At 45.1% G+C, this 17,548-nt stretch overlaps 1 protein-coding gene across 1 annotated transcript in view; it reads right to left on the reverse strand.

Moving 5' to 3' along the window:
- The window catches only part of LOC116986670 (calsequestrin-1-like), a 59,349-nt gene that overhangs the window by 16,584 nt on the left and 25,217 nt on the right, over nt 1–17,548 (reverse strand). Inside the window, exons 4-5 of the mRNA XM_033042243.1 lie at nt 15,687–15,798; nt 3,343–3,416 (exon numbers count right to left, since the gene is read on the reverse strand). Of these exons, the coding sequence (XP_032898134.1) occupies nt 3,343–3,416; nt 15,687–15,798 (186 nt within the window). The remainder of the gene's footprint in view (nt 1–3,342; nt 3,417–15,686; nt 15,799–17,548) is intronic.

The raw sequence follows: 17,548 nt of genomic DNA on the forward strand, positions 1-17,548 counted from the left end.
CATTTAACTGATTTAAACATCAGTTGCTAATCCTCGGCCATTTGCAGAACCGATCAAGATCCCAATTTATTTTGTTGTAACCACCTTCCTCCTTTTCGATACCATTTATTATGGTGTCTTCTGTAAACTTGTATATTCTCTGCCAAACCGTTGATATTGATTGCGCGTGTAGGAATTAACTGCAGACTCTTGTCTAAACCGAAGACAAACATAAAAAGTAACTTAGTAGGACAGGCAGCATCTAGGAGAGAAGGAATGTGTGACGTTTCGGGTCGAGACCCTTCTTCGAACCAATAGTCAGAGGCCTCCACTCTGGAAAAAAGAACGTTTTCTTCCCATTATGCTAATTTTGTATTCAGTTAGCTACTTCCCGGATTTAATGCGGTCTAACCTTTCAGCGCCACGTGGAACCTTATCAAAGGCCTTGCTGACGTCCACATAAACTACACCGACAACCTTTTACTGATCAACCTGCTTGTATTCAGTGGCTTGCAAAAGTTTTCATACCCCTTGAACTTTTCCACATTTTGTCATGTTACAACCACAAACGTAAATGTATTTTATTGGGATTTTATGTGATAGACCAACACAAAGTGATGCATAATTGTGAAGTGGAAGGAAAATGAATTAAAAACTGAAATGTGTGGCGTGCAAAAGTATTCAGCCCCCCTGAGTCAATACTTTGTAGAACCACCTTTCGCTGCAATTACAGCTGCAAGTCTTTTGGGGTATGTTTGCAACATCTAGAGACTGAAATGTTTGCCCATTCTTTTTAGCAAAATAGCTCAAGTTCAGTCAGATTGGATGGAGAGCGTCTGTGAACAGCAATTTTCAAGTCTTGCCCGAGATTCTCAATTGGATTTAGGTCTGGACTTTGACTGGGCCATTCTAACACATGAATATACTTTGATCTAAACCATTCCATTGTAGCTCTGGCTGTATGTTTAGGGTCGTTGGCCTGCTGGAAGGTGAACCTCCGCCCCAGTTTCAATTCTTTTGCAGACTTTAACAGGTTTTCTTCCAAGATTGCCCTGTATTTGGCTCCATCCATCTTCCCATCCAACTCTGACCAGCTTCCCTGTCCCTGCTGAAGAAAAGCATCCCCACAGCATGATACTGCCACCACCATGTTTCACAGTGGGGATGGTGTGTTCCGGGTGATGTGCAGTGTTAGTTTTCCGCCACACATAGCGTTTTGCATTTAGGCCAAAACCTTCAATTTTGGTCTCATCTGACCAGAGCACCTTCCTCCACATGTTTGCTGTGTCCCCCACATGGCTTGTGGCAAACTGCAAACGGGACTTCTTATGGCTTTTTTTCAACAATGGCTTTCTTCTTGCCACTCTTCCATAAAGGCCCGATTTGTGGAGTGCACGACTAATATTTGTCCTGTGGACAGATTCTCCCACCTGAGCTGTGGATCTCTGCATCTCCTCCAGAGTTACCACGGGCCTCTTGGCTGCTTCTCTGATCAATGCTCTCCTTCCCGGCCTGTCAGTTTAGGTGGACGGCCATGTCTTGGTAGGTTTGCAGTTGTGCCATACCCTTTCCATTTACGGATGATGGATTGAACAGTGCTCCGTGAGATGTTCAAAGCTTGGGATATTTTTTTATAATCTAACCCTGCTTTAAACTTCTCCACAACTTTATCCCTGACCTGTCTGGTGTGTTCCTTGGGCTTCATGATGCTGTTTGTTCACTAATGTTTTCTAACAAACCTCTGAGGCCTTGACAGGACAGCTGTATTTATACTGAGATTAGATTACACACAAGTGGACTCTATTTACAAATTAGGTGGCTTCTGAAGGCAATTGGTTGCACTGGATTTTATTTAGGGGTATCAGAGTAAAGGGGGCTGAATACATTTGCACGCCACACTTTTCAGTTTTTTATTTGTAAAAAAATTTGAAAACCATGTATCATTTTCCTTCCACTTCACAATTATGCGCCACTTTGTGTTGGTCTATCACATAAAATCCCAATAAAATACATTTACGTTTGTGGTTGTAAAGTGACAAAATGTGAAAAAGTTCAAGGGGTATGAATACTTTTGCAAGCCACTGTATATTCAAACAACTGAATCAATTCAGGAGGCACCAATCTCTCACGAATAAAACAATGCTGACTACCCACAACCAAACGATGGCTTTCTCAATGCATATATATCTTCTTCCATGTTTGTGAATACTTGGCAAATAAACTTATTCATTCATTCAGAATCCTCTCCGGTAACATTTTCGGCCACAGATTTATAGTTGAGGAAGGGTCTCGACCCGAAACGTCACACATTCCTTCTCTCCAGAGATACTCCAGCTGTTTGTGTCTATCACAGATTTATATCCCAGGTTTTTGTTTGCAGCACTTAGACGCAACATTAGCCACCCTCCAGTCGTCAAGTATTTCCCCTGTATCTAATGGTGACTCGTATATCTCAACCAGGGCTCATGCATTTATCTCCTCGACCTTTCCTATTGCCCATCGAGACACCTGATCAAGTCAGGGGGATTTATGTGCCTTCAGGTATGTTTGTCAAGCATAAAGGCAGTGCATGGCAAATGCTAACAATGAAGGAGAAACCAGGATAACAGAGAGTGTACAGAAATTATTCGTCGCTGGCAGACAAGATCAAGGTTAGAGAGCGCTAATTTGGTGGGTGTGTCAGACTTTAATCGCGTCTCTGACTCCAAAACTAGCTACACTAGCGAAAGCAATGTGGTTGATCTGGTTTACGTGGACCTCCCCTGCCCTTTGACTTTGGCAAGGACATACACGTCCAATTGTTCTATCCTTCTGGACAGAAATGTAAAACATACATTGGCAAACTGAAAACAAAGTGTGTAATACGTTTCAGAGGGCGATGGCAGAAGTGGTCTCTGCAGCAGAGCTACCCATGATTCACCCCTCCCACATTGTGGTTCTCCTACCCGGCTCTTGCGACAGTGCGATGCTCCGTCACCGCCCGCCCGGGAGTGCGAGGGTCCCTTATCGTCTCTTCCACGGTTCGGCGCTCCCTTATCGCCCCTCCGACAGTGCGGCGCATTCTCGCCGCCACTCCCACTGTGCCCTAAATTATCACCGCCTTGTACGACGCATCGGGTTCTCACCGCCGCTTCCGCGGTGTGACGGGCGCTCCCTCACCGCCCTCCCACATTACGTGTGCTACCGCCTCCCTTCACATTGCGGGAGCTTCTTACACGCATTTCCCTCTGTGCGGCGTTCTCTCAACAATGCTGTGGCTGATCTAGAATTTGAGCTCTGCCTGAGCAAATCTATCGTCACAGAAACAACCACGTCCGATGCGGTCAATGGTGGATCCATCTTCTCCAGCCCAATCAATCTTACCCGTTTGCTGAATGTGGCGTAGAATGCGATATAGGGCTGGAATTCCTCTGCTGCGTCTTCATACTCTTTAAAATCTGGGGAATAAGAAAGGAATATCGTAAAATAATGTTCATAGTCTGTGTCCTCTCCTTTTCAAAAAAACGGAAGTACAACACTGCAAACTCCACAATGTATACGAGAGAAGCCTCAAAATATAATCCTTATCCAGTCCACACTTCCGGATGACATGGTGATAACCTCGGAAGAGGATGAAGCAGAAAACTAGAGGGTGGCGAATCTATGGAATTCGTTGCCACAGACGACTGTGGAGATCAAAGCATTACATACTTTTTTTAGCGGAGACGTTCTTGATTACGAATGGTGTCAAGGTTTCAGGGAGAAGGCGGCATGGAGAAAAGAGGAGAAATTTGACCAGCTATGGTGGAGTAGAATCGATGGGCTGAATGGACTAATTCTGCTCCTATTTCTTATCTTCTTATGGGATGCCTGAACCACCCACCTCCTTCGCAACCGGCAGTGTGAGACTGAGGAACAAGGGTCACTGTCAAGGACCAGCGACACTTATTGTGCCTTCTTTGTCAGCGTATAAAACCTGGATCCGGGGTACAAAATCTATTTGTAATCCATCTTCCCAAACGCCTACTCATAGTTGAGTACTGCACGAAACTAATCTTTTGCCCCTTTGACCCTTAAATCGGGTGGTCAAAAAGGCTTTTGCACATTAGCCTTCATCAGTCAGAGCATCGAGTATAGAATGTCTAGGAAAGAATAGTAGATGCTGGTTTAAATCGAAGTTAGACACAAAATGCTGAAGTTGGGAAGATGGTAGTGAGGCCACGTTTGGAGTATTGTGTTCAGTTCAAGGCACCGTGTTACAGGAAAAATATTGTCACGCTGGAAAGGATACAGAGACGATTTACGAGGATGTTCCCAGGACTAGAGGTTCTGAGATATATGGAGAGGTTGTGCGGGCTGAGACTCTATTCCTTGGAACGCAGGAAGGAGAGGGGTGATCTTATAGAGGTGTATAAAATCATGAGAGTATCTTGCCCAGTGTATGTGAATCGAGGACTAGAGGACATAGGTTTAAGGTGAAGGGGAAAAGATTTAATAGGAATCTGAGGAGTATTTTTTCACACAAAGGGTATTGGATGTATGGAACAAGCTGTCAGAGGATGTCTATCCCTGGTCAATGCGTCCCTTCCCACCCAAACCACCCCTCCCCTTTGCAACCGCAGGAAATGCTACACTTGTCACTTTACCTCCCCCCTCGACTCCATCCAAGGATCTAAGCAGTCTTTCCAAGTGAGGCAGAGGTTCACCTGCGCCTCCTCCAACCTCATCTATTGCATCCCCTGTTCCAAGTGCCGACTGGTCTACATCGGGGAGACCAATCGCAGGTTTGGCGATTGCTTCGCACAACACCTCCGCTCAGTTCGCAATAACCTGATCTCCCGGTGGCTCAGCACTTCAACTCCTCCTCCCATTCCGAATCCGTCCTTTCTGTCCTGGGCCTCCTCCATGGCCAGAGTGAGTCCCACCGCAAATTGGAGAAGCAGCGCCTCATATTTCGCTTGGGCAGTTTAAAACCCAGCGGTATGAACATTGACTTCTCCAATTTCAGGTAGTCCTTGCTTTCTCCTTACTTCCCCTCCCCTCCCCAGCTCTCACACAGCCTACTGTCTCCGCCTCTTCCTTTCTTTTTCCCGCCCCCCCCCCCCCCCCCCCCCCCACATCAGTCTGAAGAAAGGTCTCGACCCCAAAAGGTCACCTATTCCTACGCTCAATAGATGCTGCCTCGCCCGCTGAGTTTCTCCAGCATTTTGGCCGGTCTGGGCAAGTTGGGCCGAAAGGCTTATTTCTACGCTAGAGTCTATGAGTCAATGGTTCTATGACCCCGGAGAGGGGGTGTTCTCAATTTCTCAGTTAGTGCCGCATCTGCTCCTAAAATTAGACATTCCATTCTTGGACTTCCGAGTGGTATTCCTTCTTTAGTACACGTGAAACCCCCACTCCTTCAGTTCTCATAGAAGAATCCCTCCAACATTTCGTTTAAACAACATTTAGACCGTTACATGGATAGGATAATTTTAAATGGATATGGGCCGAAAGCAGGCAGATGTGACTAGTGTAAATGGGGCAAGCTTGCCGGTATGGGAAAGTTCCGTCAAAGGGCTTGTTTCCACGCTGTATGACTACGACTCCCAATTATTCTATTTCCGTCACCTTCCGTCGTAGATAGGATGGACAGTCAGAACCTTTTTTTTTCCAGATGGAAATGTCCAGCACTAGAGGGAATAGTTGTAAGGTAAGAAAGCGAAAATATAATGAAGATGTGTGGGGCATCTATTTTACACAGAGAATGGTGGATGCCTGGAACGCATTGCCAGAGGGTGGTGGAGACAATAAGGTAGTGGCGTTTAAGAGGCTTTTAAATAGGCACATGGAAGCGCAGGGAATAAAGTGATACGGATACAAGCAGATTAGATCAGTTTAACTCGGCATCATGTTCGGCACAAACATGGTGAGCCAAATGATCCGTTCCTGTGCTGTATTTTCTATATTCTTGTTCTATGATCTATAATTGCATCATGTCATAAAGCCATTAGGTCATGTGATAGGAGCAGAATTAGGCCATTCGTTCCATCATCTCTACTCCCCTATTCAACCATGGCTGATCTATCTCCCCCTCCGAAACCCATTCTCCCGCCTTCTCTCCATAACCCCTGACACCAGTACTAATCCGGTTGCACGACTTCCTCTGGCAGATCATTCTAGATACGGAATACAGTTTGAGTGGAAACGGTTGAGGCCGAGATCCCTTTTAAATCTTTCCCCTTTTGCTTCAAACCTATGGCCTCTCCCTTAGGATAAAATATAGTAAATGCTCACTTTACCCAAGCCTCCGTGTCGTGTACACCTCAATAAGGTCACCTATTGCTCCAAAGAAAAAATCCCAGCTTATCCAACCTCGATCGTTCTTCAGGCCCACAAGCCCAGGTAACATCCTGGTGAACATGCTCTGCACCCTTTCAAATTCATGGCATGCTTCCCATAAATGGCCACCAGAACTGGCACACGTTTGTCCCCAATGAAGACAAAGCCCTTCACAAAAATGTCCACAGGAATCGTCACCTTCCGGCAATAGCGCACCTGTATTCCTGGATCTGTCTGTTCTGCAACAATCCCCAGAGCTCTACCATTTATTATGTAAATCATGCCTGGTTATACATAACAAACCGCAAAGCCTAACACTTGTAGAGCTTACGGTGCCATTCCTTGAACTACCTATCCAACTGATGTAGATCGTGTTGTATACTTTAGCTGTCTGCTATAATATCAATTGTAATGCCATATACGTACATGCCGACGCATTTAACAATATTGTCATTCAAATCGTTCAACAAACAGCAACGGACACAGCGCCGAAATTTGCGGCATATCATTGGCCACGGGACTCCAATCAGAAAAAAAAATACCCTCCACAACTATCATACTTTTCTTCCTCCAAGCCGATTTTGAGTGCAATTGTCTATCAGACCTTGGATGCCATGCGTCCTTCCAGGCAAGTCTTTCACACGGGTCTTTATCAAAGGCATTACTAAAGTCCATAAAGACAACACCCACTGCCTTGCTCCCATCAGTCCTCTTGCTAACATCTTTATAAAAAATAGGGTTTATGAGACACAATTTCCCACGTACAAAGTCATGCTGACTATCTCTAGTCAATCTATGCCAATCTAAATGCTAATATTTCCTGTATCTGAAAATCTCCTTTAACAACTTATCAATGACTGACATTTGGCTCACCGGTCTGTAGATCTCTCGCTTATTGTAGTAAGAAGGAACTGCAGATGCTGGTTTAAACCGAAGATAGACACAACAAGCTGGAGTAACTCAGCGGGACAGGCAGCATCTCCGGAGAGAAGAAATGGGCGACGTTTCGGGTCGAGATCCTTCTTCAGACCCGAAACGTCGCACATTCCACTCCAGATATCCTGCCTGTCCCGCTGAATTACTCCATCTAGTTGTGTGTTTCTCTGGTTTATTGTTGCTGCCTTTTTGAATAACGTTACAAAATTAGCCACACTCCAGTCTTACATACTTCACCTGTGGCTACTGATGTTGTGAATATATTTCCACGGACCTATGTGATATTCTCTATGTGATCTTCATCCAACACATTAAACCAACCAATGCCTCCTCTTTGGCAATTCGTTCATGATCGAAGGCATCACACCTTCTATGCATAATTCCCTTATGTTCCGTTCAGTAGAAATGCATGCAAACTCCACTTGACAGCTCTCCCATATCTCATGGTTCACAAAGACGGCCATGGGGCTATTCTTTCCATAGCTTTCCTTTTAATCGTAATACACCTGTAGCATCTTCTGATATTTTCCCTTGCCTTGCCTGTCAACATTTTATGTCCTTTTTTTGCCCTACTAATTGTTTACTTACGTGTATATCTACTGCCAGACACTCCCTTAATAGCATCCAGGCCCTCTAAATCAATCTTTGCAAGTTTCATAGAAACATAGAAACATAGAAAATAGGTGCAGGAGGAGGCCATTCGGCCCTTCGGCCCTTCACCCATTCATTGTGATCATGGCTGATCAACCACAATCAGTAACCCGTGCCTGCCTTCTCCCCATACCCCTTGAATCTGCTCTTTTACATTCATCCAGTGAATTGGCCTCCACTGCCTTATGTGGCAGAGAATTCCACAAATTCACAACTCTCTGGGTGAATTTTTCTTTTTCTTATCTCAGTTTTAAATGACCTTCTCTTTATTCTTAGACTGTGGACACTGGTTCTGGACTCCCCCAACATTGGGAACAGTTTTCCTGCATCTAACCTCTCCAGTGGTATACTGTTAAATGTTTCTATAAGATCAAGTCAAACCTCTCATCCTTCTAAATTCCAGTGAATACAAGCCCAGTCTTTCCAACCTTTCCTCAAATGACAGTCCCGCCATCCCGGGGATTAACTTCGTGAACCTACGCTGCACTCCTTCAATAGCAAGGATGTCCTTCCTCAAATTAGCAGACCAAAACTGCACACAATACTCCAGATGTGGACTCACCAGGGCATTGTACAACTACAATGTTTACTCCTATACTGCCTATCTTTACTGCCTGCTGTACTTGCATGTTTGCTTTTAATGACTGGTGTACAAGGACACTCAGGTCTCGTTGCACTCCCATTTTCCTAATCTGACACCATTGAGATGCCACTGCTACACGGGTGGGTTTAAATTAAATAGTTGGGGGGATGAGACCAAATGGAGATAAAAGGATGGAGTTATAAGAAAGTGATTATAAGAAAAGTTAAGAAAGACACCAGAATTAACGGGATAGAAAGCTCAGGAAGTGATAGGAGAGTGTGGCCAAGTGAAATAGGAATCGATGTAAAAGGTGAGGTGAGTAATGGATTAGAAGTACTATATATGAATGCACGAATTATTAGAAATAAAGTGGATGAGCTTGAGGCTCAGTTAGAAATTGGCAAATATGATGTTGTGGGAATTACAGAGTCATGGCTGCAAGAGGGCCAGGGCTGGGACCTGAATATTCGCCCTATCGAAAAGACAGACAGTTGGGCAGCGGGGGTGGGGTTGCTCTGTTGGCGACGAATGAAATTCAGTCCCTTGCGAGAGGTGACATAGAATCAGGAGATGTAGAGTCAGTATGGATATAACTGAGGAATTGTAAGGGTAAAAAGACCCTAATGGGAGTCATCTACAGGCCACCAAACAGTAGCCTGGATATAGGGTGCAAGTTGAATCAAGTGTTAAAATTGGCATGTCGCATACGGTTGTTATGGAAATTTCAACATGCAGGTAGACTGGGAAAATCAGGTTGCTGCTGGACCCCAAGAAAGGGAGTTTGTGGAGTGCCTCCGTGAAGAAAATTAGAGCAACGTGTGCTGGAGCCTACCAGGGAGAACGCAATTCTGGATTTAGTGTTGTGTAATGAATCGTATTTGATAAGTCGAGGTAAAGGAACCATTAGGAGGTAGTCGTCATAATATGATAAGTTTTAAACTGCAATTTGAGAGGGAGAAGGGTAAATCAGAAGTGTGAGTATTACAGTTGAACAAATGGGACTATGGAGCAACGAGGAGGAGCTGGCCAAAGTTGACTTGAAAGATATCCTAGCAGGGATGACAGTGGTGCAACAATGGCAGGTATTTCTCGGAATAATATAGAAGGTGCAGGATCACTTCATTCCAAAGAGGAAGAAAGATTCTAAGGGGAATAAGTGTCGACCGTGACTGACAAGGGAAGTCAAGGACAGTATAAAAATAAAAGAGAAGAGGTATGATATAGCAAAGATGAGTGGGAAGCCAGAGGATTGGGAAACTTTTAAAGAGCAACAGAAGATAACTAAAAGGGTCATACGGGGGGAAAGGATGAGGTATGAAGGTAAGATAGCCAAGAATATAAAGAAGGATAGAAAAAGCTTCATTGGATAAGCGAAGAGGAAAAAAATAGTTTTAAATCAATGTTGGACCCTTGGAGACTGAAACAGGTGAATTTATTATGGGGAACAAGGAAATGGCAGAGGAGTTGAACAGGTCACTAAGGAAGACCCAAACAATCTCTCTGATATACTGGTAGGCAGAGGATCTAGGGTAACTGGGGAACTGAAGGAAATCCACATTAGGCAGGAAAAGGTGTTGGATAGATAGATGGGACTGAAGGCTGGTAAATCCCCAGGGCCTGATGGTCTGCACCCCAGAGAACTTAAGGAAGTGGCTTTAGAAATCGTGGACGTATTGGTGATCATTTTACAAAGTTCCAAAGATTCAGCATCAGTTCCTATGGATTGGAGGGTAGCTAATGTTATCCCACATTTTAAGAAAGGGGGTGAGAGAAAACTAGTTAGCCTAACATCGGTGGTGGAGAATATGTTGGAGTCAATTATAAAATATTAAATAGCGGCACATTTGGATAGTAGTAACAGAATCGGTCCGGGTTAGCATGGATTTACCAAGGGGAAATCATGCTTGACTAATCTTCTGGATTTTTTTGAGGATGTAACTAGGAAAATGGAAAAGGCAGAGCCAGTGGTTGTAGTGTACCTGGACTTTCAGAAATCATTTGATAAGGTTCCACAAAGGAGATTAGTGGGCAAAATTAGAGCACATGGTATTGAGGGTAGGGTACTGACATGAATAGAAATTCGGTTGGCAGACAGGAAACAAAGAGTAGGGATTAACGAGTCTATTTCAAAATGGCAGGCAGTGACTAGTGGGGTACCGCAAGGCTCGGTGCTGGGATCGCAGCTGTTTACAATATACCTTAAGGATTTAGATGAATGGATTAAAAGTAACATTAGCAAATTTGCAGATGGCATAAAGCTAGGTGGAAATGTGAATTGTAAGGAGGATGCTATGAGGATGCAGGGTGAGTTGGACAGGTTAGGTGAGTGGGCAGATGCAGTTTAATGTGGATAAATGTGAGGTTATCCACTTTGGTGGCACAAACACGAAGGAAGATTATTATCTGAATGATGTCAAGTTGTAAAAGCGGAAGTACTACTAGATCTTGGGGGTCCTTGTTCACGAGTCACTGAGGTACAGCAGGCAGTGAAGAAATATAATGGCAAGTTGGCTTTCATAGCAAGACGAGTTGAGTATAGGAGCAAAGAGGCCCTTCTGCAATTGTACAGGGCCCTAGTGAGACCACACCTGGCGTATTGTGTGCAGTTTTCGTCTCCAAATTTGAGGAAGGACATTCTTGCTATTGAGGGATGCAGCGTAATTTCACCAGGTTAATTCCCGGGATGGCGGGACAGTCACATGTTGCATTTAAAAAAATGAGAGGGTAACTTATTGAAACATATAAGATTATTAAGGGATTGGACACGCTAGAGGCAGGAAATGTATTTCCGATGTTAGGGTGATCCAGAACCAGGGGTCACAGTTTAATTATAAGGATTAGACCATTTGGAACGGAGATGAGGAAAAACGTTTTCACCCAGAGATTGTGAATCTGTGGAATTCTCTGCCCAGAAGGCAGTGGAGGCCAATCCTCTGGATGTTTTTTTAAAGATAACAGAGACAGGGGATATGGCGAGAAGGCTGATTGTGAATGATTAGCCATGATCATATTGAATGGCGGTGCTGGCTCGAAGGGACGACTGGCCTACTCGTGCATCTATTGTCTATTCTCTATTGTCCATTGTCTATTTTCTATTGTCTAATAATCTCCCTCCTTTTTCTTGCCGCCAAAATGGATAACCTCACATTTATCTACATTATATTGCATCTTCCATGCATCTGCCCATTCACGCAACATGTCCAAGCCACCCTGCAACCTCCGAGCATCCTCTTCGCAGTTCACTGCCACCCAGCGTTGTGTCATCTGCAAATTTGTTGTTGTTACTTTTAATTCAATCATCTAAATAATTAATATATTTTGGAAATAGTTACGGCTAGCCTTGCGGCCCTCCACTCGCCACTGCCGGCCATTGTGACAGGGACCCGTTTATTCCTACTCTTTGTTTCCTGTCTGCCAACCAATTCTCTATCCATGTCAATACTCTACCCCCAATGCAATTTCCTCCTCATCCCTGCAAAATCGGACGTCCCACTTTAGTAACTTAACTTTAAGAGATGCAGCGTGCAAATGGGCCCTTGTGCCCATTGCGTTCACGCCAACATCTTGTGCACTAGCAGTATCTTACCTTCACGCAAACGACATTTTACATGTTTCTAACTAACCAATTAACCTATAAACATGCACGTCTTTGGAGTGTGGGAAGACACCGAAGAATCCGGGCAACACACCCGCGGTCACAGGGATACAGTACAAACTCCGTACAGATAGCACCCGTCGTGAGGATCGAACCCGCGTCTCCGTCGCTGTAAGGCAGCAAGTTTACCGAAATAACTACTTTAACATTTATAGGTTATGAACACAGGCCCCTAGGTGCATCCCCACTGACACTTGAAGTATTGTGGCCTCTCTGGTATGGCCCTCTAAATATCGATTAACAACGCTTTGAACAGATTTAGCAAACTCCATCCCGTCCAATCCCTTGGTGATGCATTCACTAAGGGAAATTGAAATCTACCAATATTAATACACTATTATTTTTACAGCTATCAGCAATTTCTTTCCATGTATACGTTTTACCCATACAGCATGACTGGCCCATTCCCAATAATTGTTTGAGCACTGTAGTTATTTCATACTTGATCAACACCTCCTCCAGATCAACACCTCCTCTCAGGATTGATCAACACCTATCTATCGCGTCAGTAGCATCCATACCCTAAAATATTATGCTTGCAGTCCTTCCCTTTTGTCAGCGACGTTTCTATAATGACTATAATATCCCAATCCCCAACTAATCCACGTCCCCCGTCTGTTTGCTTTGCATGTTAAACTTTTAACATTTAAATAAATTCAGTTCAAATTGTCGGTCTTTCCTCTCTCTCTCTCTCATTACCATTTTACATGTCTGTCCTCACTGCCAATCTTGCTATTGTCGACTATTGTGACCAAATCGGACCTCTGCCTAGTTTCTGCTCTGTGGCCATCCTCCTGCCAAACCAGTTTAAACCCTTCCTGTAGCACGAGTAAAACTCCTTCCCAGGATATTGGTCCCTCTCTAGTTCCGTTGAAACACATTATTATTATATAGGTTACCTCCAGAAGAGATCCCAATCATGGAAAAATATTAACGTCTACACGCTGCACCGGACCATCAGCACCATTCGTATGATCTATCCTTCTATTCCTGCCGTCACTGGCACGTGGCATAAGCGGAGTCAGGGGATATGGGGAGAAGGCAGGAACGGGGTACTGATTGTGGATGATCAGCCATGATCACATTGAATGGCGGTGCTGGCTCGAAGGGCCGGATGACCTACTCCTGCACCTATTGTCTATTGTCTAACTTCCTGGTTCCGTTGAGTACACATTACAATGAACCAGTTTGGAAATAACGCAGCACAGTGGCACAGTGCCTCACTGCGTCAAGTACCTCGGCTCGATCCTGACCTCAAATGCTGTTTGTATGGAGTTTGCACGTTCTCCCTGTCGGATTCCTCCCTCATCCCAAATACGTCGGGTTTCTAGGTTACCTGGCCTCGTATGTAGGGAGTGGTTGAGAAGATGAAACGAGTGGGACCGGTTGATTGATGGTCTCTGTGGACTCGGTGGGCCGAAGGGACTGTTTCCACGATGTACCTTTTAATTCAATTCAACACTGTTTGGTGTAATATTCCATTACATGAAAGAGTTAGAGGCTTTGTAGAGAGTGCAGAGAAGATTTGCCAGTATGCTGCCTGGATCAGAGGGTTGCAGCGCTAGGGAAAGTTCGGGTAGAATTGAATTGTTTTCTCTGGAACATCGAAGATTGAGTGGTTTAGGGGATACCTGATACGTAGATAACGTTAGGAGAGACCAGATACCTATTGTCTATTGACAGTTTCCCTTTTCCCCAGGGTGGTAATGTCTGACATTGGACCGCAAAGGTATATGGTGTGAAGAAAATCTTAATGTAGATATAGAAACATAGAAAATAGGTGCAGGAGTAGGCCAATCGGCTCTTCGAGCCTGCACCGCCATTCAATATGATCATGGCTGATCATGAGCATGGCATGTGAGGTACATGTTTTTAACTCAGAGTGGTGGGGCCAGGAAAGCACTGCCTAGGGTGGTGGTGAAGGCACATATGATTGTGTCGTTTAAGGGCCGTGGAGGCGCAGGGAATAGGGGGATAGGGATCATATAGAGGCAGATGAGATCAGATTAACTTGGCATCATGTTGGGTACAAACACTGTGGGCGGAGGTTTCTATGCTGTACTGTTCTATGGTGGAATTTCTTGACTTTCTTGATCCTTGATGCACCCTACTGTGTATCTTTAGAAGTTGGTGGGAATCGTTGGAGACATGTGGCGTTGTGCTTTGTAGGCCATAACCCTAATATGATTGGCCCAAGACAAATTAATGCTGAAACAGATGACATGAAACATGACGCCTTCGATCACCATCATTTCTGCATGATTGATGCTAACTGGGCTATACATTACATCGTTTTCAGATGTAAATAACTAGATCCTTCGTCTTCCTGACATATGCAGATGTTCCAGCGAGGAGTGTAAGGCCTGTAAGAAGGCGTCTGACTTTGATCTAACTCATCCACAGACTGAGACGTTATTTGTCCATTTCCGTCCACTGATGATGCGTTGCCCCATGAGTTTGTCAACAGTTTTAATTCTTGCAATAAATCTACCGTCTGTAATTACGAGCTCTCCCACCACGCGAGAGAGTTTTACATTGCATCCGCTAATTCATTTTTTACAATAGCAGGTTTATTACAAGATCAAAACTCAACGAATAAAATACTCCAGAAATCGGAATGGCACTGGGAGCACAATACTCCAGAACTCCGAATGGCCTCCTCCTGCACCTATTTTCTATGTTTATATGTTTCTATGTTTCTTCAATCTAAAACGCATTAAAATATGATTATCCTTTCTAGGAAAGTTTCAAGCCCCCACGACGTCCACTGGTTCACGAATGCACCCAAAGTGCCAACAGCCATTTCCTGTTCCCTGTGGGGGAACACTCGAGCACGTGTGTAATTCTGGAAGTGACTGCCCGCCCGCTTGACCCGCGAATGGTCGTGCCTTAATGGTAACGTCGTTGTCAGGTTCCAGTCGCAAGTGGCGAGCACGTCGGGCCGAAAATGGCCAGGCCCAAGAACTTCTTCCTGGGAGATTCCCCTAGAAGTATCCACACCCAGTATTATCCCACATCGGGAGAAGGCAGGAACGGGGTACTGATTGTGGATGATCCGTCATGATCACATTGAATGGCGGAATGGCGGTGATGGCTTGAAGGGCCGAATGGCTTACTCCTGCACCTATTGTCTATTGTCTATTGGAAGAACCGTGCGCAGTGTTGGTCTCCATTCCCCCGGCATGAAGAAACCGGGAGCACACTGTACAGTTCCTGTTTCATATTCCTAGGATAAACCACGATGGGAGCACGATACGCAGCATCTCGCTTCTTATTCCTGAATTATACCACACAACAAGAACCATGCATCGTTGCGGTCTCCACATCCCTGGGCTAGACCGCACTGGGAGCACAATACACAGTTCTAATCTCCAAATGCACCTTAACTATTTAGTATTCAATGTGCACGTTACAATGACGTACAGTGAGGGGAACCCGAGCGGGTTGTAAGGGGTTGGAGGTGGTGGGAAACGGGGACGGGGGGTGGAGGGGGGGGGGGGGGGGGGGGGTGGGGAGGGGGTTGGGGGGGGGGGGGGATTGTTTGAGGCATCCGATTGAAGCACATGACCGATTGAATCTTACGCTCTGAATCTTCGTTCTTGAAGTATCCGATCAACTTGGGCTCATCCTCATTGTCCTCAAAGGCTTCCAGCTCGTTCTCATCATCGATCATCTCTACTGGGTCTTCCAGAACCTTCGGAGGAATAAACAGGCCGTAAGGTCACGAGGGCATAAGCGATGAGAACAGAATTAGGCCATTTGACCCATTAAGTGTATTCCGCCATTCAGTTATGGTTGATCTAACTCTCCCTCCTAACTCGATTCTCCTGCCTTCGTCCCATAACTCCTGAAACCCGTACTAACCATGATTCTATTCATCTTTGCCTTTAAAATATCGACTGACTTGGCCGCCACAGCCGTCTGTCACAAATAATTCCATAGATTCACCACCACTATCCCACTAGTGGAATCATCTTCTTCACATCTTCTCTATCCAAGCCTTTCACTATTCAGGTTTCATTGACCCCGCCCCCTCATTCTTCTGAACTCCAGCGAGTACAGGCCCAGTGCCGTCAAACGCTCATCTTATGTTAATCCTCTCAATCCTTGGATCATTCTTGTAAACCTCCTCTGGAATCACTCGATGGCTTGCACATCATTCCTCAGATATGGTGCCCGAAATTGCTCACAATACTCCAAATGCGGCCTGACCAGCGCCTTATAGAGCCTCAGCATTACATCCCTGTATTTGTATTCCAGCCCTCTTGAAATAAATAGCATTGCGTTTGCCTTCCTTACTACCGATTCGACTTGCAGATTGACTTTCAGGGAATGCTGCACCTGCACTCCTCCGATGTCAGGATTATCTCCCCATTTCCCAGACCATCAGTTCCCATCAAAGTACCGTTGCTCGGCTTGTACTCGCTAGAATTTAGTAGATTGAGGGGGGATCTTATTGAAACTTACAAAATTATTCAGGGGTTGGACAGGCTAGATGCAGGAAGATTGTTGCCGATGTTGGGGAAGTCCAGAACAAGGGTTCGCAGTTTAAGGATAAGGGGAACGTCTTTTAGGACCGAGATGAGAAAAACATTTTTCACACAGTGAGTGGTGAATCTGTGGAATTCTCTGCCACAGAAGGTAGTTGAGGCCGGTTCATTGGCTATATTTAAGAGGGAGTTGGATGTGGCCCTTGTGGCAAAAGGGATCAGGGGGTATGGAGAGAAGGCAGGTATGGGATACTGAGTTGGATGATCAGCCATGATCAAATTGAATGGCAGTGCAGGCTCGAAGGGCCGAATGGCCTACTCCTGTACCTATTTTCTATGTTTCTATGTCTCTATGTACTGGGCGGTCCCACCGCGGCACTCTGCTCAGAATCCACCGTGCCTTCCAAAGGGAGAGTGTGTTATGAGATGTAGATACATAGCGGTCAAGGAGGTGGATGGAGGATGGGGGCGGTTGGTGGTATTTGGTGATTAGTGGAGGCAGTGTTCAGAGTTGTGGAGGTTGTGCTTAGACCGGGAACAATTCTGTTTGGGCAGCTGGAGGGTAAGAGTGCTTTAGCGGCGGAAGGGAGTGTTTACGGAGGAGCAGGGAGAGAGAATTAGTGGTTGTGGAAAGGAATCCATGTGGCAACAAGGACTATCCTCAAATCTCCATTAACTGTCACTAGTTCCCCATGTGTTTCTCCATGCTAAGCACAGAGGAGGAATACTCATTGAGCGTTTTGCCAATTTTCCACGGCTCCACTAACACATTTCTGAGGGACACTATTCTCTCACACTTCGCCTTTTATTCCATGAATACACTTAGAAAGTTTATTTGGATTTTCCTTCATGTTATCAGCCAGAGCAATGTCCTGGCCTCTTTTGGCTTTCCTTCATCAGTTCTGTCATAGGATACACTGAACCAAGCAGCGTATGCCTGTGTTTAAGAAGGAA

This window comes from Amblyraja radiata, chromosome 24 (assembly GCF_010909765.2).
Source record: "Amblyraja radiata isolate CabotCenter1 chromosome 24, sAmbRad1.1.pri, whole genome shotgun sequence".
Lineage (NCBI taxonomy): Eukaryota > Metazoa > Chordata > Chondrichthyes > Rajiformes > Rajidae > Amblyraja > Amblyraja radiata.